This window comes from Pseudorca crassidens, chromosome 9 (genome assembly GCF_039906515.1).
Source record: "Pseudorca crassidens isolate mPseCra1 chromosome 9, mPseCra1.hap1, whole genome shotgun sequence".
In the NCBI taxonomy this organism is placed as follows: domain Eukaryota; kingdom Metazoa; phylum Chordata; class Mammalia; order Artiodactyla; family Delphinidae; genus Pseudorca; species Pseudorca crassidens.
The window spans coordinates 104,428,462-104,454,554 of record NC_090304.1 but is presented as its reverse complement, the minus strand read 5'-3'; the positions used below and the strand labels follow the sequence as shown (position 1 = coordinate 104,454,554).

Genomic DNA, 26,093 nt, shown 5'->3' with positions numbered 1-26,093 from the left:
CAAAGAGACTAAGCACCATTTATTGCCTCATCACTGCTGTTGATGAAAGGGAGACCTGCGGGCGGTGGTGGTGGGGGGGAGCAGCTCGCCGGCTAGGTGTGGAGCAGGGCTCAGCAGCAGAAGAGCCTTGCCGGAGGGTTGCTTCCCAAAGTGGTACCTTTTCAATAGCTTCTAAGGTAACAAGTTTACATAATGGGTGTTAATAATAGATTTTAGAGGAAGTAGAGTGTGAAACGAAGCCCCCAGACCACTTAAGGACAGCACTGCACGTCGTTTTGTTTTGCTTTTCTCTAATCTCCTCACCAGCCATCGCCTTGGCCTGGCAGCTCCCTGGCTTAGTGCAGAGCCAGATGTTCTCTTCCACCTGAGAGTGCTGGAACCTCACGTTCTCGTTTGGTCTAAGCTAGTGATAACCTGTGTGAGGGCCCACACTTTATGCATGACTCATGGCCTAAATAAACATTGTACACATAGATGGTTCAGTTGCATGTCCATGTCATTGGTTGAATAAAATAATGATCATGTTAGGTGTTATTACCTTCCTAGTGGTCATTGACCATTAACAATGTTGTAAGACAACAGACTGGAAAATACAGCTTCCCTTGCATGGGAGTCGACGATATTTTTTGGCACACACACACACACACACACACACACACAATGACTGCCTGCTCAAAAGGGCTGTTGAGTAGCATCTTAAACTGTGGGGGAGACGATTTCCATTAGAACTGCCCACGGGCTTGCCATGCTCCGCTCTGCTTGGCGTGCCGTCTGTTAGACTGAATGCGCTTCATGGCCTCGGTACAAAATGGTTGAGTGGGGGAAAGATTGGGCTAGCAGCCAGGATGGTGAAGATCGTGTGTGTCCTCTGTGACGAGTCAGCTGGCTGCCTTGGAGTAAGTGAGCAAACCCTAAATCCGAGTATTACAGGGACTGTCAGTCCTCATTCCATACACATGCTTCTAAGGAGGAAATGGTGTCCTGGTCCTGTTACGAGTGGACCAGCTCCCTAAATGTGGAATAAATCATGGGGGGATGAATTCTAGGGGCAATATTTGGTCAAAGTTCCAAGACCTTCTAAAGGTCTTAGCCAGTGCTTGAATAGGACATACTAAGAAAACCTCTTAAAAGGATGACCTCTCCAGGGTCTCAGCATCCCATCCTTCTCACAGCAGTCAGAGGTATGTGCCTCTGTTTCCCCAAATGACTACTTAGCAGATTTCAAAATTGATGGGAAAATTACTTGGCTGAGAAAAAGATTTGCAAAAGAGTCCAGCTAGACAATTCTTAAACATCCCTGGCCTTTATCATTTCTCTTTCTATGCTTAGGCCACTTATATCAAATTTTTATTTTCTTCTTTCTTAGAAGTCCACTAGAAAACCCATACAGGTGTATACATACATATTTATTCCTCTAAAGACTAACATTCTTATTGAGTGTTGACAGTGGGAGATATGCAATACAATGAAAGTAGGAAGAAACCATTAGAATTTCAGTTACAATTTATTTTTATATCACTCTTTAAACTTGTTTATTTTGTGTTTCTTTTATAAGGTAGATAATAATAATGTAACAGTTTTATATATGCTTTATAAATTAATGTGCATACAGTGAGAATATTTGCTTACATTTTTTGGTTTTTTGTTTTTGTTTTTGCGGTACGCGGGCCTCTCACTGCTGTGGCCTCTCCCGTTGCGGAGCACAGGCTCCAGACGCGCAGGCTCAGCGGCCATGGCTCACGGGCCCAGTCGCTCTGCGGCATGTGGGATCTTCCCAGACCGGGGCGCGAACCCGTGTCCCCTGCATCGGCAGGCGGACTCTCAACCACTGCGCCACCAGGGAAGCCCTGCTTACGTTTTTTAATGGCAGGGTGCAAGTTAAAAAATTTAACTGGGACATGTCTCCTTTCGTTTAGGTAGACAAATTGTCTAGAAGGTACTCACTGGCACCCAGGGAAGATTACAGGGTGATCAATGTTGTGAGTCTAATTTCTCACAACATCAAGGACTTTCCAAACCTCCTTCGTTTTCATTATAAAAGAGAGGAAATGAAAATGAGCTAACTAACAGTGAAACGATTTGAGGCCGGTTTCTTCCTTGGGAAGAAAAAAGATCTTAAAAATCCACATGGGCCATAAGCTCCTGGTAAGGACCAGAGGCAGCTGGGCCGTCTGATTCTCTGCTGGAGTATCAGGGGGATGGCCACTTGGGTCTGAGGTGCTCAGTGATGCAAGAGTGAAGTCCAACGGATGAGGTCTATCCTGGATGGACCTGATTGCTTTCTTCTGGTTCTTGGACACAGACTCTCCATGGCCTTGGCTGTCATCCTATAAAACCCTTTTAGGCTGGAGGAAGATTTAAATAATATTAAAAAAAAATCTCTGCAAACATTAGGCACAACGTGAAGGTTAATTTTAAGTATCCATTTGACGGTGGCCAAGATTAAACAGTATTTCCGGGTATGTAAGTGAGGGTGTTTCTGAATGAGATTAGCATTGAATGTGTGGACTCAGTGAAGTAGACTCCCCTCTCCAACGCCGGCCAGAGCACCTCATCCAATCACAGAGGGTCTGAAATAGAGCAAAGAGCAGAGGAAGGAGGAATTCACCCCTGGCTCCCTGCTTGAGGTGGGACTTTTCTCCTGCCCTTGAACTGGGATTTACACCATCAGCTAGTTTCCCTAGTTGCCTAGAATCACACACCACTGGCTTTCCTGGGTGCCCAGCTTGCAGACCGGGGGACTTCTCAGCCTCTAGAATCACATGAGTCGAGTCCTCATAGTAAATCTCCGTATAAATCCCATTGGTTCTGTTTCTCTGGAGAACCCTGACTAATACAAACAACAATAAAAACCGAATTGATCCTACACTTTCTGCTGTACGTACATGTGAAAAAGTTTTCATGGTGCCAGAAGACGTCAATAGGAAACTTCCCCTGGGAAAACCCTTGGACCTGATGGGGGCAGGGGAGAGAATGCTGGTTGTAAATAAGAAAACGGTGTCCTCGGTTCTCAGAGAAAAAGGCACAATTTATTTAGTCCAATTATTGTACAACATAGTCTTCATTGACAGTTGTCAGCTTAACACTTAATATAGTTTAAAAAAGTCAATGATTACCTGCAAAATTATATATATTTTAATATCTAAAAAATATATTGCTTATATAAGGCAGGAAGATCCCTTGTATGCACAAGGGAAAGTTTGGTTGTTCTTTTCCAAGTTATGATTGTTGCAGTTCGGTTATTTACAAATATCTCCAAAGCAGGAATGGTTTAAAGAGTTTGCCTTGATTTGCTTCTGCTCACTTGTTAAATAACAACACCAGTGGTTCTCTTTCTAGTAAGTCAGTGACTTGAACGTCCCGTGTTCTTTTCCGCAATAAGTCACATTATGCTTTTTTAAAAACCAGCTATAAAAAACATACAAACAGCTCAAATGTACAGATTGACAAAAGATGTACAAATTACATTAAAAAAAAATAACGACTGATTTGATAGTAACATTGTATTTGTGACCGAGGTCAACTCGTTTCTTTACTCTTTTTCACTTTTTAATTATTTATTTTTAATACTGCGAGATATAGGAAAATAACTCTGCATAATTTATACAGTAAGTTGCCTTCTGGTTGGTGGACCCTGGACTGATCTGACAAGCGCACAGCACTTGCGAATCTGTTTGTGTTTAGAAATCCCTAGGACTTTTCAAAGTTCTGGGACCCACTGTCATTATTTAAAAAAAAAAAAAAAGTTATTTAACTCTCTGGCTTTCAGGAATGTCTGCATTTGCATTAACATTTCTTAGTTCATATCTTGACTATTTCCAGAGAGAATGGTCAGCCTAGTGCATATTTACTGCCCACTGAGAAAGATTTTGCAATGCCCGTGGCTTCTTAAATACACACTTGTTCTTTCTCTGAAATTCCAGTTGGGTGAAAACTTCACTAGCCTTACAACCAATGTTCCAGTTTGCTATCCACTGAGTTAGGTCTTCCTAAGATAAGATGATAAGCTTCCTGCCTCTATTTTCACTAAGTCTCAAACCAGAGCATAACTGGTTAAGTCCATGATTCTTTATCCTATGAACCCTTCAAGGTCCAAGATGAGACCCGTGTGTCGATAAGTAACTGCTTTGGTCCTAAAAATATAAATCTACGGTTTCTTTCCCAGAACCATGACACAACTATTCCAGTAATCTAAATATTCAACTCGTAGGCTGACAGGAGACTGAGACTCCCAACTGGCATACTGGCCCATGGAATTATCCATCTCTTTGTTCAAGGTAGAGGAAGCAGGAGTTACCAACGTTAAAAAAAAAAAAAAAAAAAGAATCGTTTTTAAAGAACAGGTACACAAGTTCTATCCAACAAGAGAGAGCATCCAGTTTTGTTTTCTCTTCAAGGCCACGTATGTCCAACAAGAAGTGTGAGGAGGGGGACTTCAGCGAGAAGGCCACCGGTGATGAAGCGTCTAGTAGTAGCTGCCTAAGTGTGAGGGCACGTGGGTGTTTGGGTGGCGGGGGACATTGGGGTTGGGGTAGATGCCACCCGTGGGGGAGGTCCAGTACTGTGACGCTGCTCCGAAGAGGCTAGAGGAAGTGACCGGCATGGAGGACGGGGGGGGAGGGACAAAGTTCACCTTCTGCTGGTGGGTGTGGTAGGAGGGCATGTAGGAGATATCCGAAGGGTACTTGTACATGGACGACTCGGTGGGATGTGGCTGCAGGGCCTGGGCGATGCCGTGGAAGTCAAATTTGTAGGCATACCTCTTGCCGTGCACTTTGGTCATAATGTTCTTATCGTAGTAGTATCGGAGGGCTCGGCTCAGCTTGTCGTAATTCATGTTGGGTTTGCTCTTCCGCTCCCCCCAGCGCCTGGCCACCTCATCGGGGTCCGTCATTTTGAACTCCCCGTTGGTCCCCTCCCAGGTGATGCAGCTGGCGTTGGCGCTGTCCGACAGTAACTCCAGAAGGAACTGCCACAGCTGGATCTGCCCGCTCCCTGCAGGCAGCGAGGCAGACAGGAGGAAACAGAGGCTCAGCCTGGGAAGTCAGAACCTAATTTCCTAAGTGCAAGGGTCCTCTCACCCTGGTTAAGAATCCCTCGATTTATTTTTACGGTCAGAGCCCACTGGCCCCTGACGCTGGTGTGATCAGCAAGGTTAGATGGTAAGATAATCTGCCCCGGGCCAGGTGACATTCGCCCAGAACCAGCTGTGTGGTTTTGGGCAAACCACTCCCCACCCTTCTGGGCAAGATGCTGACTCTCTTCCTCTATAAAGGCCTGAATCACTGTCTTCTCTTTACTCAGTGCTGAAGTCCCTCAGGGTCCCGGGGGGAAGGTGTGACAACGCTTTAGGCTGATGGGACCTGGACTGTTCCTTAAGCCCTCGTGCTTGGCTCTTGGCTCTAAGCTCTACAGAGAAGAACTTGGGCAGAGAGGAAACCAGAGGAGAGGGAGCTGGTGCGTTCCCAGCCTTCTGAGCAGGACCGGCCTGGAGACACAGGCAGCAGGAGTTCCCTGGGTGCCCGTCTCTCTATTGCAAGGGCCTATTAGCTCACACAGGAGGTGAGTTTCGTTTAGAGCTCGCTTGAGAGTTAGCTTAATCACAGACCCTTAAAATACACTGTCAAGTTTATTTTAGTTGCAACCTCTTTCATGTAGCCAGATAATGCTGCAATACTTTCTAAAGTCAAGACTAAAGCGCGTTTGGAATATGTATTCACTTACGCGAGGAAGGTTGCCGTGAGCTGGCTGGAACTGTTTCCTGGTACCCCACCCCCCATCTTTCCCTACTGAAACTTATCTCAACCTCAGTGCAGATACACAGGGCTAAAATGTTTGTTGTCCAGAAGCATCTCCAGCTAACGGACATTATCACCATCATGACAAGTCCTGTCCTCTCCTGTGTGCACCAGAGAAACAGGGGTCGAACATTTCAAGGAAAGAAGTACATGCTACTCCCAGGTCAGGTGTCTGAACTGAGGACACCTAGGAGGTCCCTGTGACCACACAAAGCTATGGAACATTCTGGAAGACGACCTCTCAGGTCAAAGGAAACTCACCGGGATTGGCTAGGCGACTGCTGGTCGGGCCCAGGATCTGATATGGATCTAAGGAAACAAGAAAGGAAATTTGCTTCACTGTTATTAAAAAGATAGAATCAACAGCATTAACAATGACAATACCCCCAAGGGTTTACACTTTTATTTCAATATGGTAGGAAAGCCTGATTTCAGAAAATTGCACTGCCTTTTTTTGCAGACCTCAAAGATCTTGACCAGTTACCGTCTTTATCCCCGTAATTACAGAAACAACGTGAAATAGTATCATTTTTTCATACTTGGTGTCTAAAATTTGTAGGTAATGCTGTCATTACCTAAAACAGAATAGTAAAAGCACTTGGAAGGGAGCTAGCTAATATTCAATCGTCATGAATAAGGTGAAGTATGGCTTATTAAATGGGCTTAAAGAAGTCTAACGATGACTGGACTTTAATAGCTCTAACTATTACTGACAACTTTACACGTCTCTCTTTTTCTGGTGTAGCAGAAACACATGCCCAGAAATCAAGCAGCCTGGGTTCTAGCCCAGCAAAGTTATAAACTAAATAACTCATTGGACAATCTCTGGGTATCGGTTTTCTCATCTGCAAAATGATGGGTTGGGTTCCTGGATTCCCCAGTTCCCTTCTAGAATAACCTTCCCTGATTTTAAGCTTGGAAATGTCAACAGCAACCAGAATTTGGATTTTAGCTATGAAATGATTCTTCTTAATATCTCAGTTTACTTAAAACTTATGTGATTGTTTAGCTATAAAAGAAATCTTGGCAATATTGACTTATGTGAGGTTTATCTTCTTTTTTTCAGGCGAGGGAATCACGGTGGAGACCTGGATCGCAACTTGGCCCTGTTATCGTAAGTTTGATACTTTACAATTTTCATAATTATAATTTTAAAAATCGACACGATTTTGGGGGTTTTGCTTACAACCACAAATTAACTTGAAGAGTCCTTAAGCCCTCTTAGTCTACCTCTGTTTATCCACACGGTATGACAACTAAAATATTTGGGGCAGGTAATGTCTAATTTCGTTGTTGTTGGGGATTCTTTAAATCCCCTATGTCAAGTCCTCTTTGTCTGATGTGTGTTTCACAGTCAGCAAATTCTCAGCCTTCCTGAGGAAATGTAGGTCAACTTTCTCTCGCGTATCCTCAGTGGAGATGGAAAACAATGTCTGTCCATCCCAAAGCAGTGGCTTGTTTGGAGCTCACTCTTAGCTCTGTCCCACAGAGAAGACCAAGCTGGGCTTGGAAGGGGCACAACAGCTGTCTTTAGGTACATGAAGGACCTTCACAGAGAATGGGAGGAAGACCTCTCCTGAGGGCAAACTGGAAAGCTTGAATGGAAGATACAGGGAGGGGGACTTTGGCTCACATGGTAGAATTGAGCCTAGCCAGGTAGTGAACTCCCCGTTGCTGTAGGTATTCAAGTGGAGGTGAGGTAATCATAAGACTGAGATGTTACAGGAGGATGTTGTAGACCTAGATGTCTCCAGGTTCCCTTTCCATACTAAGAGTCTCCAATTCCATGGTTTTAACAGTTCCTCTGCCTTAATTAACTAGATCCACCACAGGGAACGTTTGGTCGAGCAACTTGAGAGTCTGGGATGGTAGCTCTAGTTCTCCCGTAAACCAGCCGTGTGGCTTTTTGCAAATCACTTCACCTCTTTGGGCCTCAGTTTCTTTATTTTACAACATGAGGCATTTTAATCGTTAGGCTCCTTTCACCTCTGATATTCCACGAGTCTCTATGTGATTCCAGTGTCAGGTCCCCAATTCACAGATCTATTATAGTGTCAAATATAGGATGCTATGAAAGACACAAATGCCGTATATTGTCTAAATCCTCCTCCGCTGACCATGTGGGACCAAGGGCCACAGAGGAAGCAAAGGAGGGTTCGCACATCATGGACAGGTACCTGGTTGGGGCCGCTGTTCAGTATTCTTACTCATTGTTTGTGCTCCTGCAAGGGGGGGACCTGCAGCAAGAAGAGAAATACGGTAAGTGGGGCCATTCTCCACGAGGGGAGGGGAACACCTCGTCCAACGCCCCCCCCTGGAAGGAGGACAAATGTGCTTTCTCATTCATTCATTCGCTCACGCTACTCATTTATTCATTCTATTTTATAAATATTTATCCAGAATCTACTCTGTGCCAGCACTGCTCTCGATACTAGAGAACCCAGCACTGAACCAGTGGCTCCTGCTAGAACTTACGTTTTAATGGGGAGACAATGATAAACAGCAGTAAGTATGTAGAAGAGCATGTCTAACGGTATCGGGGCTGCGGATTTCATTTCTAATGAAAATTTAGAAAGGTCCTGAAGGAGAAGGTGACATTTGAGCACAGGTCACCTGCTCCTGCGTTTCCATGTTTGTGAGCTCCCCTCCATGGCAACTCTTAGGTACACCCTTTCCACCCCTGTCGTCATGTCTCCACGTTAGAGCTGCATTGCTTCTTGCATCGTCTATGGACTCATCTGACTGGCGTGCTCACCACTTCTCTCTCTTCCCACCGACCCATCAAATGCTATCTAGCCAGTTTCATCTCCCTAAAACACTACATCCCACCATCCAAAAACCTTAGTGACTCACTGTCGACTGAAGCATTGAGGTCTATCTTCCTGGCATCTTTGCCCTCCCTTCCTTACCTTTCCAGACTTATTTCCCTTCGTGCATCCTAAACCCCAGGAACCCAAGTCCTCCTGATTGTCAGACATGTCAGCCTTGATGTCTTTCCCTGGCCCCACCTCTCCTGGGAGGCCCAGTCCACCCCACTGCTGCGGGTCCAAATCCTGCCTCTCCTTGCAGAGCCAAATCATATGGCCCCAGGTCCACTTGGTCTTCCTGATACCGCCCAGAGGGAAAGAGTTATATGTGTGCATGACTCCTCTCCCCTGCTTGAGAGATTGGTCCATGTCTGATTCAACACTGTGTACCCCACAGGGCCAAGGGCTGGGGGCAGAGTAAACAGATAAGGCATATTATTAAAAGGGATGGTGGTTATTGCTGGCATTAGTTTTCAGTCCCAACCTCTTTCTTGCAAGAATTCCCTTCACCATCCGTTTCTGTGTTTGATATTTTACTTCCTAGAGATGGCAGGATTGACACATTCTGGGTCGGGACCACATGAGTCAGTCTTTCCCGCTACTCCCTTAATGGAAGATTTGGGGTCCGATTTCAGCACAAATTGATGTGTCAGACCCCTACCATCCCCTCATCAGGTTATCCTCCTTCTCAGCCTTTCATGAAATTGGGGTAGAGATGTTGGTATAACTACATCTTGACAATTAGAAAAGCCAAGCCATAGAGGGTCATTATCGTAACTTAAACGACAGAGTCCGAATCTGATGATTTTTCATTCATACAGACCTTGTCATGAGGGAAAGCTTCCAACTTCAAAAATTCTAAAGCCAAATGCAATGAAACAAAACTCACAGGTCTGAGTGAAAATCCCATCTTTCCAGGACTAGGTATCACTGACAGGTCCTACACTGGCAATTAATTTTGATGGCCATTCAAAAAGCAGGAAAACAAAATGCTCACTCCTCTCCTCCTGTATCTTATGACCCTGTTCTCCACCCCGTCCTCAGAAAAAGGTTTTCTTCCCAAAGAATAAAGTGACGTTTACTTACTTTTGTTGAGACCAGAATTCATGTTATTGCCCCATCCTCCTCTCCTGACTGAGTCATAGGAAGGGTCTAATGGAAAAAACAAATAGAGGTACATCAGCATCTCCTGCTCTTTAGAAAGATTGCGTGAAGATTGTCGTTTAGTGACCTGGAGAATTCTGCAATAACTTTTCAAGCATCACTAAATTCCAGAAGTGTACTCTTCCCCTGGGACAAAGGGGAATGAATGGAAGGAACATTGACACACTGATTGGGAGCCCAAGTAATGGAAAGAACCCTGAATTTGAAGTCATAGGGCTGGTTCCAAATTCTGTCCTTCCATCATTTGTTGTGAGACCTTGGATGAATCCAGACATCCTTGGGCCTCAATTTTTTAAAATACGGAAAAAAAATTTACATGATTTACCTACCTTACAGGGTTGTGCTGATGTTATCAACGGAATATTTGTGTCCCCTGCGTGAATTCATACACTGATGTCTAATCCCCCCAGTGGAACGGTATTGGGAGGCGGGGGTCTTGGGAGGTAATTAAGTCATGAGGGTGGAGCCTCCACGAATGGGATTAGTGCCCTTACAAGAAGAGGTCACAGAGTTAGCATGTCTGCCTGCTTCCTGCCATAGGAGGGCACAAAAAGAAGTCAGGTGTCTGCAATCCAAAAGGGAGCTCTCACCAGAACCTGACCACGCTGGCACCCTGACCTCAGACTTCCAACCTCCAGCAGTGTGAGAAGTTTGTTTCTTTTGTTTGTAAACCAGCCATCCTATGGTACTTTGTTACAGCAGCCGGAACGGATGAAGACAGGTAATGATCAAATGAGATAGCACGTGTGAAGCATCGTATAAGGCATTCTACAAATATCATCTAAGTTTAGCAAGAAAAAAATGTCTGAAGCTGTATAGCAAAGCCCTTTAAGCAGCTCTGGAGAGATGGGTCACGTCCAGATTAAAGGCTCACGGGCAGACTGTCTCGCAGTGAGGACCCTGGTGGCGGCTCCAACCCCTCACTCCAGCACACTGATGCTGTGGGCACGTCTGGGCTCTCCTCGGCCTCTCATGCTTTTTTGCTGATAGTGAAGAGGGCTGGGTAATGACCACAGAGAAAGGAAAAAAGCCAGAGGTGTGGCTGGAACCAGAAACGAGGGGCTGGAGAGATGCTTCCTGCCTGGAAGTGCAGAGAGGTTTCCAGATCGCCTTGGCGGACACTCCATTGACATGGAACATTTGTGATCCCAACCCCTTTCTTGAAAGAATACACATGCCTCCCTAACCCCGTTCAGAAATTGCTTAACCGACTGGCTGGAAACATCCTCCTTTCCTTTCTCATGGTGTGAGTCCCATTGAGACACGGAGCAGGAATAGCAGAAGAGCTTAAGGATACAGAATGATGACTTTCAAAGTCTTTCCATGGACAACAAAGAAACCATAAAAAACATCTGAACAAATGGAGCACAAACCTCATCAAACAACGGTCAGGCGGGGTGAAACGCAAACCATCCCCCTCCACCCCTTCTGAGCCTCTCAAACGAATTAGAATAAGAACTGCAAAGACGGACCGGCTGGTCCCATGGCTTGTTCTTGTTGTTTCTGGCTAAGAAGAACCAAAAGACAGGAATGATTTCCTTGTGGAAAAATCCACGTGCGGATGCACATTCCTCCTGGCTCTGGAAAAGCCAGTGCAGTTTTAAAATTACAGTCTTTAGCAATTGGCATGAAAAGCAAAACAGAAAGTGAGGGGGATGCAGATGGGAGGAAGGGGAGGGAAGGGGGCAAAAGAGAGACAAAGCTCGGCTCGTTTGAGTCGTCTGTTTTTATTTTTCTTTGACTTTTTTTTTTCACAATTACTCCTGCAAATAGATTCTTGTGCTTGCTTAAAAACAAAATAAAACAAAAACAAACAAAGAACCTAAGTTGTTTTCAAGCTGGGGATGCGGTTGTAGATTCTCATGGGTATCTTCTGGGCTGTCTTGCAGGGGTCTGCAGAGTGTGTGCGAGGCTGGGGTATCCTCGAGGAAAGGCCGGGTTCTTCCAAGATTTCTCTTTGGTGGAGGGGGATGCTGGTTAGGCCTCCAGCAATTTATCTGGGACTGATTTCTGCCATGTATTGTGTGTTTGGCTATACAGTGGATGTGAACGAATATGACACAAGTCCCCAGTGCTTGCCTTTAAATAGGAGACGATAACAGATTGTGAAGAAATATGGGTGGTGTACCAAAGGAGTGCTGGAGATACTGGGGGTGAAGGAGGGAGAGGCTAGTGTGACTGGGTCTGGGGTGACTTGAGTGAGGCCTCTTTGGGAAGGAGAGAGTGCGCATACCCAGTGGGCATATGGCGGAAGTGAGCAGTGAGATGCTAACGTGTCGGATGCGGGGAACCACGCTTGGGGCTGTGGGACTGCAGTGGGGGGACACGGAAGAGAGGGCCGAGGCCAGGTTCATGGCCAGGTCCATGGCCGCTCAGCCAGCTTAATGGCTCTGGGTTACAGACCATGGAAGAAACCAGGAGAGGCTTGGGGCAGGTGGCAATACCACGAACCCAGGGTGTGGTGGAGAGTGCAGCTCGTGGTGATGTGTAGGATGGATGGATGGGGTGGGTGCTGGGGGAAGGAGATGAATCTAGCAGGAACGGAACAGAAAGTGGAATAGAAAGTGACAAATTCATGAAAGAGAAAAAGCAAATTGCTAAGTTCCAGGAATTGGTGTGACTTAACTTCTGACTTACTGCACTGATAATATCTCTGACTCAGAGTTTTCTAATCAGCGTTTCTTCTCAATCCTTAGTTTACCGGAGGCTTCCATCCTCTCTTGCATCTTCTCTAAAGCTATGTTATATTCGTTCAGAAAAACCTTTTTTCTTAGTCCAAATTATGGCTTTGGGCTATAGTTATCCTTGACGTCTTGCCAACTTTTCCTCCTATTCTTTTATTCTAGCTCTGGGGGCACTGCAGACAGGCAAAAGTTAGAGAATGCTTGGAAGAATTCCCTCTAACCAACAGAGGGCAGGTGGTGGCTGGATCTTTCTCTGAGCGCCCAATCATGTTGGAAGTTGAGGCTTTATCAGAGAAGTGTCTGACAGCCCCATCTTTCCCGTGATGCCTTGGGGGTTGGGAGGGGAAGCCTGACCGGGAGGACTTTCGAGGTCCCAACCAACCTTAAAGTCCCCTAGTAGGTGAAAAAAGCAAGGGACAGAAACAGAGAGGCCACCAGCCATCAGCCTGAACTGTGTCCTCCTGTGGAGTTAACTGAGCCATAAACAGCAGCGGGCCGTGCCGTGAGCGGGCGTCTTTAGCCGAGGGTCCCGGAGCAGCGTGTAGAATCAGAGCAGCAAAGGCCACCAGGCTCCCTCCCATGTGCTCTTTCATTCCTACCCACTTGCATGGAAAATCCTGCCACTGGCACCTGAGTCTACAAAGGACACCTGGGTCCATTTACTGGGGAGTTTAACAAACGCTCTCTGTGGGCCCTGGGGTTTGTGGGGTCATCTCCTAAATGGAAGATTGACATGAAAGCCAGTGTTTTTGGAGTAAGTCCTACTGCAAAGACATAGCTGAAGATGGAGAAGGCCAGGATCAAGAGCTAAGGTCTGGCATTCTGCCTTAGAGATTGGAAGTACTGGGGCAGCCTTGCAGATTAAATTAGATATCCAAGCAAACAGCTGGCCCAGCGCCCAGCACAGCATCAAACTCGGTAAATATTAGCAAGTAACATTAGTACTGTGTTTGCATCATTAAATACCTTAAAGTGTTCAGACCCAGAAACACGTTTGCCAGCCCTACCAAATACACATTAACCCCCCTCTCCTGCTTCTATCCGCCTTACCCTGCTCTACTTCTTATTTTTCCACTTATCACCTAATTTAATCAATAATTAATCCATGATGTTTATTGTCCACATCTCCCACCTGAATGTCAGGTCCATAAGGGTAGGGACCCCTCTTTTGTTCTCTGATAGAACCAAGCACCTAGAACAGTACCCAGCCCAGAATAAGCACCCCCTAAATATTTGTTGAATGAATGAATAACTGGGCCAATTATTTTCTCCTTCTTGCTAAATACACACACTTCCTCTTGTTGTTCACTCTTTTCCTAGCTGGAGAGAATTCAAAGCCTCTACCCCAGCTGCTCCCCACTAAATGAAGTCTTCAGGGCATCCCAGTCTGGGTGATGGGAGATGGATGAGTATAGACTGTTAACCCTGGCTGCTCTCTGAGCAGAATGGACAACAGTCCATGTATGACAGGGCGTAGGCTGAGACCTGTCCCCACAGGAAGCCCAGGGCTACATGCCATTCATTCAGGTGGCCGGCTTTTTGTTTCATATATGTTTTAACAACGTCATTGTTGAAACGAGGGCTTGTTTTCCTCCTAAAAGTCATACAAGTGAGAACTCAGCAGTGCGGTCAGCTCTAGTCCCAGACACACAGACAGAAATATGTCTACAACCAACATGGAAAATCCTGGACCCGGAGCTACCCAACGACTCATATTCCTGCACAAACACTCTTCCTCCCCGGGCCTGACGCCCGACTGTGCCAGAGCTCCCTGACCCTCGGCTGCCCGTCAGCACGTGGGTTGCTCTCCAGTGGGGTGTGCCCGGCCACAAGGCAGCCTGAGCATGCCCTGGGCCCCCCCATCCTGAAAAGGGTGCATACTGTCTGCTTTCTGAGAACTGACTTCTCAAAACACACACTTAAGGGAGTGGCCAAGGGCACAGAGGGCAAAAATGTGACCGTTAGAGACCCACAGAGCAGCTGGTCTCAGAACTTCTGGGTGGTGGCAGACGCTTGAGCAGCAGAAAAGTACCCCTATTCTGACCCTCACTTTTTACTTCAGTGAAGGCTGGTACCCCTGGCTTGATGACGAATCTTACTGTGATGCGTTTTCAGGAGTCCTCCCAGAAGGGCTTTGCCTGGAGCTTATGGTTTCAGGCGGTCCTGAGATCAATTTTTGCCAAAGCAAAGAGAGACCAGAGCCTTATTCTGGGGAATCTGGGCACTGCCAGGCATTGTGGGTAATTCAGCTTCAAGTATATAATAGTCTGAACAGTAACTCCATCATGGGATGCCCGGTGCGGCTGACTTTGACCCTAAGTGGCCTCTTAGATTCCAGGAGAGCCTCCCGGGGTGGAGAAGTATGAGCATGGAGATTTTTTTCTGAAAAGTCCTTGTGGGAAGGGGAAAACTTTCTCTGGACGTGACTTTCTCGCAGACGTCCCAGCGTTAACTCAGCTTCTGTGTGAAGCTGTTAAACGGGTCCTAGAAACCTGGCCAAACATCTCCGGAAAGACATCTCTTTCTGCTCGGATGCCGACGGTTCACTGTCTGAAAGCCCAATGTCCCAGGCAACGCGCAGCTCCACACTTTGTCATGCCCTCACCTGGAGGCCAAAGAGGCAGAGACACCAGCACAAAAGCCTCTCTCTTCATCCCGTATGACATGAGACCATGCTCCCGATTACTGGATAGAAAAAGATGGATTTTCTCTGAGACTTCTCTTCGAATTTCTGGTTGGCAGTACCTATAGTCCTGTTCATCCTCGGAAAGGCTGGCTTCTAAATGCAGACCTTTCAGCAGAAGGGGCAAGGCCGCCCCTGCTCAGGGCAGAAGCTTCTCTCAGTCCGATCCAGACCTCTTTTCTTGGAAGACTGAGGATGCCAAAGGAGAAAAGCTCTAATAAAGGGGACCCTGAACCCAAAGCCCCAAACTTCCCAAAAAAGAGCCAAGTCCGCCAGGAGGAAGACGCATCGCCCAGACTTTCCCCCATACAGGGAAGCCTGTACATGGGGGCAACATCCTAGCTGCTGGCAGAGGACGAGATGTTCCTCCAAACCCCTCCTCCCTCTGAGGCCCTGGGTTAGAAGAGGCCCAGCCTTTGAGGAGAAGCAGGGCCCCACTGGCCACCAACCCCATTCTGCTTCCCTCTGGGCTCTCCCTCCTGTGGTGCCCACCCGGGACAGCCTGCCCTGCTTCCCGAACCTTCTCAACTCAGGACCGGCCCCTCGTCTGCCACTGTCTCCATACGACCCCTGCCGGCGACCACTACCAGATGTCTGACCGGTTGGCCTGGCCCCCCACCTCCAAAGCTGTGCAAAGGCGACTGGCGCCCGGGCTGTGGAAGGTCGTGGAGGGCGAGGACGCCCTAGTGCAGACATCCTTTCTCTCTGGCAGGTCAGTGGTTACGATGTGGCATTTAGAATCAGTCCACCCTGGGTTGGGACCCCAGCTCAGCCATCTACTGTGCCAAACAATCTCTGTCTAAGGGTTCCTCCTTTTGAACCCCAGGTTCTGCTTCTCTAAGTTAGCCTTAAAAACGCATTCCAATATACATTAGGTGCAGACTAATACTGTTTGATTCCACTTATACGAGGTCCCTGGGATAGTCAAATTCATAGAGTCAGAAAGCATACCGGTGGCTGCCAGGGCCCCGGCGGGAGCGGGAATGGGGAGGCCGTGTTTGCTGGGGACAGGGTTTCAGTTTAGGAAGGTGAAGAATTTGGGAGACGGATGATGGCGAGAGCTGCACAGCCATGTGAATGTACTTAGTGCCACTGAAATGTACAGTTAAATATGGTTAAAATAATATGTTTTATATTATGTAACTTTTACCACAATAAAAAAAGGATTAATAACAAATGCTTTAGAGGATTGTTAAGGGGATTAAATAAGCATTCGATAAATGGCAACTTAAAAATATACACAGTATACACGTGGTCTATACCATCTTGTTTGCACCTCTAAGATGCTGACCTTGGTGAACTGAGGTTCAAAAGTCATTAGACGAGGCCCTGAAAGTGAAGAGAAGCGCAAAAGAGGAAGCATAATTCTTGTGCTCCGAGATCAGTGATTCCCAAATCAGAATAAACGCTGGCTCTCTTTTAGAAGAAGAAATGGATTATCCTGTATCCCAGTTTAGAATCGCCGGCCGGGAAGCTGGCTCTGGCTGGTGCCTGCTGGTATATTACCAGGCTGAGGGTTTACCCGGCATCCTTCCTGCTCCCCTGACGGTCAGCTCCCCCAGCTCCCTGCCCAGCCAGCCCTGGAGCTCCAAGCTGGGTCCTCACCTCCTTTCAACCCTGTCTATAAGGGTAGCTCGGCCTTTACCTCAGGGGCATCTTATGTTCTAAAGAGCAGCAGAGGATCTTGGCTTCCACGGAGATCTCAGGAGGAGGGCAATATCTAGGGAAGGCTTTCCTTAAACTTGGAACGCACAGAAAAAAAACATCCTGGATCAGATTTCCTTTGCTCAAGGATCTTGTCCTGGAATCCAAACAGCCCCTCAGCCTCAGAGCCGGCCCCGCTGTGTGGAGGAGAATAAAACTACTGTTTAAGACATTCCACGTGCAAAGGGAAGAAAGGACACGTGAGAGAAATGCTTGAAGAATGGATGGCTTTCAAGGATGAGAATTTGGAGAGGCCAGTGGCACCCTTGTGGGCACAGCCTCGCCACGGTCTCACGAGGCTCCCCACCAAGCCGGGACCCTCGCTCGAGTTCGTCCCTCCCGTGGGCTCTGTGTCTAAATGACACACGAGTCTAAACGACCTCTTTATTTTGATGAGGCCTCAAAGTGGGATTTGGGGGCCCGCCTTGTGTGGAAAAGCAATTTATACTCAGTTAATTGGGTGTTTGCCCAAATTCCCCTCCATGTTGGGCCATGCAGACGCAACTAAATTGCAGCCTTCCTGGGTCAAATCTGCCTCAGGTTTAAGAGGATTCTGGGTCAGAAGAAGAAAACCTAACAGCTGCCTTAGGTAAGAGGGCTTGAAGGTGAATGAGAAGCAGTCTGTGTTCAGCCCTCTGGGCTCTGCTGAGAGCCCGGATCTGATCCTCTCCCATCCGCGTTCCTCAGCTGGGTCGCCCTCACTCTCTGGCGATACGGGATGGTCTTGCATCTGTTGCATGATTCAGCTTCTGCATCTCTTTCTTCCAGAGTTCTGCAAAGGCTCACCGGTGAAGGTCTCGCGTTTATTGCCCTCATCTTGTTCAGCCTCCTGGTGTAATTCTTTGTGCGCTTATGCCCCTTTCTTGGTGAGCATCTCTGGGAAGACACAGACTGTATCTTATCACCTCGCTTCCTTCTCTTGCCCCCAGGTTCTTCCTCTTCCCAGCACCAGCTATTGGGCTTAGCTAATACCTCACATCCCACTCACATTCATTCATTCAACAACATTTTATTGAATGTCTACAATTGTGCTAGGCCCTGTTCTATGTGCTGAGAATACAATGGTGGCCAGGCATACATCCTTGCTCTGGGAGCTGACATTCAAAACAAATAGTAAACGACATCGTATATAAGAAGGTGGTGAGTGGTATGGAGAAAAAGAAAACAGGTGAAGGGGAGCAGATAGTGCTGGGACAGGGAGGGCCTCGCTGACAACACAATCTGAACAAAGACTTGACCTATCTAATGTTATGGAAATAAAGCTCTCCACAGTGCCATAATTTTCTTATGAAAAGTGACTGGGTCGCCCAACACTGATTTCAAAGCCCTTCTGGAAAGGCAATCCCTTTACCTTGTGAGAATTACTTTATGTTGGAAGACGAAAAAATAAGCTAAAAAACTTGACAGTATCGTTTTGATGTCTGGGTGAGAGATAGTAAAAGGCGAGATGAGCTTAGTCTATTAAAGAGTTCACCAGTTTTCTGCCTATTTAGAATCAGGGTAATTGCCAATTCTGTTGTCTTAGAATCACACTGACTTAGGAAGGCCATTCAAATGAAGAAACTTAAAATCCCAGCGCTTCCTAGGATTTGTTTCTGACCTGCCTCTGAAGCGTTTTGCAGGAAAGGGCGTTTCTGAGGGGTCAGTGTGGTTGAGAAGAGGACAGGTGAGTTCTCCCTGAAAGAACACTCCATCTTTGTGGCCTGGCAGGTGAGCCCTGGAACACTCCCACCTCTGTGTCCTGCACCCACACATCAAAAAGCACAGGAGTTAAAGACAACCATCAACTCCGGGCAGGTGGAATGTGGTCTCACTTATATAATAGAATCTGAGGTTTCTTTTCAGGCTGGAGGGGACTTCAGTCATTATCTAAACCAGACATGCAAATTAGCACAGGCCTGGAGGCCCAAAGCCTGAGAGAAAGCATATGTGGCCATATAAGAATTTTAATAGAAATTGAAAGTATGACTCATAGCAGAAAAACTGCCTTTCTCTCAACTCCTCTAGGATATTGGGCAGGCCAAAGACTTTTGAAGCTCGAAGAGTTTTCATAGTTATACCAAGAACGGTTTTCATTTCTTTGGAAGAGGGGTGCCTAAACCTTACCAAGTCTAAGGTCATTTGTGGTGTTATTAAGGGCTCTTAAAGATTTTCATGGGAAGGAATTCCATGATTTCTCTATTCCATTCCAAACAGGGAAACAGTTCACTGCCATGGAAAAAGACTCTAGATTGAGGTTCAGAACTCCTTGGTTTCCCCCCCATCTCTGCAGTTATGAGCTGTGTGAACTGAGGCAAGTGACAATCTCTCTGAATCTGTCAACCTATCCGCAACAGGGGAAAAAACGATTCTCCTAAAATTTAAGAATTTGGAAAAGCAAATAGCCTGTTTAATCCTCACAGGGTTCTTTTGAGAATCAATGAGATCATGCATGTGAAAATGCTTTACACACTCCAAATGTCTTCTAAGATTATAGCTGATTTTCTTTTCCAGAGTTTTATTCCTTGGGAAGAAGTTAATCTTTCTTGTGTCAACCAAGGCTAATTTCTTCTGGTTCTTTGTTTAGGGAAGCAGAAGGATTGAGTAAATATTTAATTAAATTGACAAACTAGATTTTCCTTCCCCAGTGAATCTATCAGCTGTCAATGTTATTTACTGAATATCTACAGGGCTGGAAAAAAGGGATACAGGACAAAACTCACCATTAAAGATGATAAGATAATCTGTAATTAGGTCCATTGATGGCTAGTGACTGAGAGAGGGTCCCGAGAAGAGACTGTAGTCTTTGTGGGTAAGGAAAAAGTATCCTGACGAGGGTGGGACTTGAATTGGGCTTTGAAGGATGTCCTGGATTTTGATAAAGTAATAATCTCGCGTAATTTACCACTTTCTCTTTCGAATGTGCCTAACACACGAATTTGAACTTCATCAGAGGTGTGTTAAACTTTTTATTGATCCTCACATGGGATTGCTTACAGATCTCTGAGGCTGGAGGGGAGAAGCCCACATGGGTTAGTGTTTCTAACCATAGTATTTCTTCCTCAGAGACTTTATCTTCTCTCAAAAGGATATTTCATGAGAAATAATTATTTATTATCTTAGATATGGGCTTCTCTGAAGAGAGTATGATGTTACATCTATAAAAAGAACTTGGGAAAGGTTTTTATCTTAAGATAACAAATGATGCTATCTATGCCCTGGCTTTTCACTAGAAGATTCCCCAAGTCCCTATACCTCTGTCTGGCAGGAGGAAAGCTTCTCTCTTTCTCTGGGGTGGGGAAGGCGGGGAGGGAGAGGGGAGGGAGAGAGAGGGGAAGAGAGATGGAGAAAAATTTGGTTTACGAGCGTGGGAATAAACAAACTTCTTTTAAATACTTTCAGCAACTACTGACCCTCAAACAACCTCTCTGTAGAATTTCTAAAAATCAGTGTATTTTGCAGAACAAATGCATTTGGAAGATTGTGTGTGGAGGTGGCCACCAGTGGATTACCTAGAGCACTTGTGGACCTTGCCTTTTCTTCCCAAAGTACTCTGGGACCCCCACTCCTCAACACAGCTAACAGCCATCACTTCCAGCTTCTATTACAGACCAAGACCCTGCGGTCATGGAAATGGCGTTACATCAACCAAGGCCAATTTCATTTTGAGTCGGAGCTCTATAATCTGGAATGGGATGAAATGTCTGAGTCAAAGTGAAACCTGGTAGGGACGGGAGGGCTAAAATAATAGTAGTCAAGAGTCTGGAGATGAATTGGAAATGCAAAACCCAAACGGCCCACTCAGTAAGTGTGAAACGCCACTGACAAGTTAGTGGAGCTGTGGTGGCACTCCACCTCACCCACCGAGTGTCCACCGCCGGGACACCCCTCCCTGGCACTGGCGGGTGGAGCAGCTGTCTGGCCGAGTCCAGTTGCAGGGGTGCTCTGGAGGTCAAGTTGGCCCCAAATACCTTTCCCACAGCCTTGCACCTCTTCCCCTCCCGCTCTGAGGTTTACATAAAGCGTTTTTCTTTATTAAGGTGCAACAGGGTTCATGTTTTCACTGTCACCTTCACTGACGTTGCAGAGCACGGTGGCGCCTATCAGATTCTCCGAGGACGCATGTAAGAGCAGTTTTGATAAACATGACGGAAGATGCCCAAGCGGGCAGGAAGGCCAAAGTGGGCACTTCGAAGCAGCCAGGAACAATACCAGGGGCCAGGATGCCTGCTGGCACAGGGAAGAGGAGAGACCCATGGTGCAATGGCAGAAAGGATGCCCATGCAGAGCAACGAAGGCACATTTTGTCTCTGTTAAGTATTCAAGTGAAACTTGGCTCTCGGTGGTGGGGTGATGTGTGGGGCGAGCATTTCATAAGCAGTGGGAGATGCCTACTCTCAGAACACTCAGCTCCAACTTCGCCAACCAAGGGCACCTATGGATGGAGAAGGGGGTGTAGGCTGGGATGCTGGAGCAGCCTGGCTTGTGTCTTTAAAATGGTCCAGGTGATGCTGATCTCCTTCCTTTTCCTGGAGAGCCATGGGTCAATGAAGCTTATTGAGGCAAGGCCTTGCCTACCTCTTGTAATTTGAGGAAATTTCACAACTAGATGTATCGAGCTAATATCCACCACCCTTGTTTTTTTAAGTTACGTTGACTGCAATCCTTATTGATCAACAGAGTGTTACTCAGGATAGCATTTCCTTTTCTAAATCTCTTCTTTCTTTCTTTGATTTTTAAAAATGTAATACTAAATACACAAAATGTATAATGTTGTGTAAATTATAAAGCACAATAAAGAAAAGGACATCTGTGAAGCCACCTAATATGCTTCTTGAAATGCAAGAACCGAGTACCCTGAGTGAGGGTCCTGATTTGGGGACCATAGCAGAAATCAGTGAATCTCACCATATCCTCTTAACAACTAGATGACATCAGCTTCCTGGAAGAAATGGGCCGTTCCATGTTGTGCTGGATGGAAGAGGGAGCTGCAGTTGGGGGCCTGGCACTGCCTGGGTGGGGAGTGGGCTGCGGTAACAGGCTCTGTGCTGCCTTCTGATTCCTACTAGCGTTGCCATTTGAGCTTAACGCATCTGTGCCCCAGTTTTCTTATATGCAAGATGGGAATAATAATCGTACCAACTACATAAGGTGGTTAGGAAGTGTAAAAATGAAGTGAATAGAAAAGTTTTTGGCACAGAATAAACCCTCAATCAATGGCAGTTGTTATCGTTATGGGGCGGGGGTGGTGATAAGAAAGGTGAGGAAAGGAGGGTTGAATGAGCAGGAGTTAACCTTTCCTGCAATATGACTTTCCCTTGTCCTGGTCCTGTCCTTGGCCTCTTTCTCAGTGGCACCCGTAGCAAGAGGACCCAAATCTGAAGGGCCTCCAAGGGGAGTGTAAGCTGATAAAAAATGGGGCAAAAGGGGGTGATGTGGAACGATCACCTTGTTACTGAAATCTGCTCTCGGCAAGCTCTTCCCTCTACTTCTGGGTGGGACCAATCACAGCCTGGGAGGAATCACGTTGGGGTCAAATGAAGGGGAAATTGTGGCAGAAAGGGAGAGGCAAGTCCTGAGCCCATCTTTGCAGTGGACGAGGCCAAAACATCACTCTTGGACTTAGAAACATCATGAAGGGTGAATTTTACAGTAAGTCCTTGGGGAGTAGTTTAAGGCAATTTGTCTATAATTTCCATCCATCCATCCATCCAACCATCCATCCATCATCCATCCATCCATCCTCCATCCATCCACCCACCCATCCATCCAACCATCCATCCAACCATCCATCCATCCATCCATCCATCCACCCATCCATCCATCCATACATACATACATACATGGCCTTTTCTAAGGCACTGTCCCTGCCTCCAAGATGCATCAGGTCTTGCAAGACCAAAGGCTGTTGGCTATACTCTGTCGGATGCTTCACTGGGAAGACAGTGGGTACAAGCAAAGCGCCGTGGGGCAAGGGTGGTTGAGGAGACATCGTCTGACCTGGGCCACCAAGAGTGAGTGTGGCTCATAGGGTGTGGATTGGGGTGGGAGCGAGACAGCCGAGGATGGTATGTCAGGCAATGGGAGAACGGGAAACATTCAAAGTTCTGTTTGAAATGGTCTAGACAGGAATCCATTCACATTTGAAGGACACATTTTTTTGGTCGGGACCTAAATGGGTAAAAACTGTGCTGCTGGCCAAGCTGTCACTCCACCCAGACCTCGAAGTGACCCAGGCCGTGCTGGACGGTACCTCTGTCCATCCTGCTTGGCGGGACCTGGACAGGCTGCAAACTTGCACACTCCGGAAAGGGCGGGTTTTGCCTCACCATCCCTCATGAGGTTGCGGCAGTCAACTGATGTGAGTGGCTGGAGAAAGGAGAGCAGTGCCTGCTTTACTCCAGGGGGTCACCCAGTTGTGCCTTCCTGTCTCAAACCCTGGGGGCTCACGGCTGACACCCACCTACCTTGGAATTCCCTCCCCGAGATGAGAGAGACCTTGGAATTCCCTCCCCGAGATGAGAGAGACCTATGGTGGTAGATTTCTTTAAAAATTATCAATTAATCGATCAAACACAGAAACTGAGGGGAACGATCATCGGAAGATATATTTATACATATTTCAAAAAAAAACTTCGAAGGAATAAAACGTACACAATTTGAATTCAAATTGTGTACGTTTTATTCCTTTGAAGATTTTTCTGAGATGGAAGAGCTCCTTCAAATAAGGGGAGTCGTGCCGTAACTGGGACTAAACAAAATGCCCCAGCGAAATCCCTCTACCTGCCTCTAACGTGCAACACGGAAAGCCGTTTGCATCGTTATCCTGGAACAAATTTACACTTGTCTTAGGAAACAGGCTAAGTGTTTCCAATAATTTAGAGAGAGTGTGTTCTAGTCGCTGTGGAACCCACACATGCGGTAACAGCGCACACAGCACACCCACGGAACAAAATAACAGTTCTTTTACTCAGAGAAAGGAAGGATAATGGTTACTTAGAAAGTGTCCCAGACAAGCTGTCAAATTGAATTCAGAGAGCTGGAGTCTGACTCCAGGACAGGGCTGGCTGGCTCAGCTCCCTCGGGATTGGGGTTTCCTGCCTGCTACAGCTTACAGACAAAGATTCTTTGTTTCCAGCACTCTCTCTCTCTTTCTCTCTCTCTTTCTCGCTCTCTCAATCTCTCTCTGGTGAAAACACACACACACACACACACACACACACACACACACACACACAACATGTAGCTCTCCAAAGAGGGTCAGATTGAAAGCAGACAAAACATTAAGTCTGGAATTTCAAAGGAAAACAATTAAAAAAAAATAAAACGGAGAGAGCAAGCTACTGTCTGTTCTATAATCATAAATCTTGCCTTTGGACACAGAAACAGCACACACTCACACACACACACACACACACACACACACTCAGCAATCATCCCTGCTTTTGCTAAAAATGGATTAGGGGTAGTTCATCATAAAGGAAAAACATATAATGACAAAGTTCTTAACAGGCTCTCCTGGGAGGCCTGAATACCCTCAAATTTTAAGTGCACATTAGCGGACACAGACAGAGCCCGTGGAGCCACATAACCTGCTCCATGAGAGATGTTATTTACTCCCTAAAAATAACAGGCGATTACCTCACAGCATTACAGGCCTTTCCTCAGGCACACGTGTTCCAGACCAACCCGCACTGGCCATCCCGCACAGGGCAATACGCACACGGCCCAAGGCCTCGCCCAACACACGCTCACCCCCTGAGACCCTGACTCAGGCTGCTGCCTCGAGCCCACCCCCCATGCTGGGCCCCCAACCTGCTACCCTTGTTCACTGCCACACACACAGGGCACAGGAATCCACATTCTGCACGCATCTACATTTTCTCCATCCAAGCAAAACTTCTCGGGGCATCTTTTAAATCATGGAAAAATTTGGAGATGTAGGAAAGCAGAGAGAAAAGTCTGCTGCACCCCGAAGGGCCCTTCGGCTTTAACAAGCATGAACTCACGGTCAACCTGACTTCAGCTCTCCCCCCACCCATGCCCCCTCCCTGCCCTGACTATTTTGAAGCAAATCCCTGGCTCCTTTGCTGAGCTTCCTGTCACACAGGGACACTATACCCGTCTTTCGGTTTCGTCTAAACCACTAAGAGTCCCACCCAAGGCTCCCCCATCATGCTCGCGTCACACACCCAGGCCCTGGTGTTCCCAGGGGGCACACTCAGGTATACCCACGGGAGCCCACCTGGTCCCGTCCCCCAAACCCAGCCCGAGCACACGCAGCCCCCGCACAGGATCGATCCAGACATGCTGGGTCTTTGATGCCCACCTTCCCTTCATTCGATACCCATTTCCAGCACGACCGTGCTGGGTCCTTCCAGAGGCCTCCCATCTTTCACTACGACCTCCATCATTAAATCATCAAGGACACCCCACAGGCGCTGAAAATGCAGGGGAAAGTGCCGAGAGGTGGTGCTGTAGCAGCCGTAGTCAATACGCAGCACTGACTTACAGGCCCATCTGTATCTCTGACTACATCCTCTTGAGGGGAGCTGGCTGGGTACCACGTTTCCGAAGCTCAGCCTAGCGTCCCATACATGGTAGGTTCTTAATAAATGAAGAGATGCGTGAACGGGGTGGAGGAGGGCACGAGTCCTGACTAAGGTCCTGAGAGAAGCCCGTCCCTTCCTGTGTGGTCTTGGGGGAACCCACACCTTCCCTGGCCTCCTATCGCCTCTGTTCCATGAAAGGTTTGGAGTGGATGGTCCACTTTAACATTTAATGATTTTTCATCCCTTCATTTCTCTTAGGGAACTTCTTGTAGGTCACATGCATTTTGATTATATGCAGTTTCATATTATTCCTTAATCGTTCCATATGTGAATCTCCCGAATAAGATTTTAAACAACTTGGCCATCTCATCTACGGTGTTACCACGCCATCTGATATGGTGTCTTTCATAACCCTGGGTGTAGTGTCAGCATGTGGTAAACCCTCAAGAACATTCTAATGATTTTGTGATAAAATCCTAATTACTGCTGTAATCCATGGAGCAAGCATACTGTGTACTTACTGGTGCATCAGATGCCCTGGTAAGTGATTTCTAAGTATAATAGCCCTCTTGAAGGGGCACTAAGATTGCCTTCATTCTATACGTGAGGAAACTGCGGCAGAAAAAAGTAAGTGACTTGACCAAAGTCACACAGCCTGTTTGAGTCCAGAGCCTGGGTTTTGAACCAATATGCTCTAAGGCTGAGATATGAGATAAATACCT

The 26,093-nt window shown here is 46.8% G+C and overlaps 1 protein-coding gene across 3 annotated transcripts in view; it reads right to left on the bottom strand.

Moving 5' to 3' along the window:
- Window positions 1-3,007: 3,007 nt before the first annotated feature.
- The window catches only part of FLI1 (Fli-1 proto-oncogene, ETS transcription factor), a 121,671-nt gene continuing 98,585 nt past the window's right edge, over window positions 3,008-26,093 (bottom strand). For all 3 annotated transcript variants that reach the window (XM_067751554.1, XM_067751553.1, XM_067751555.1), the window contains 4 exons: window positions 9,692-9,757; window positions 7,976-8,035; window positions 6,060-6,107; window positions 3,008-4,995 (listed from right to left, as the gene is read on the bottom strand). In XM_067751554.1, coding sequence (XP_067607655.1) covers window positions 4,466-4,995; window positions 6,060-6,107; window positions 7,976-8,035; window positions 9,692-9,757 — 704 coding nt within the window. In that variant the 3' untranslated portion in view covers window positions 3,008-4,465. The remainder of the gene's footprint in view (window positions 4,996-6,059; window positions 6,108-7,975; window positions 8,036-9,691; window positions 9,758-26,093) is intronic.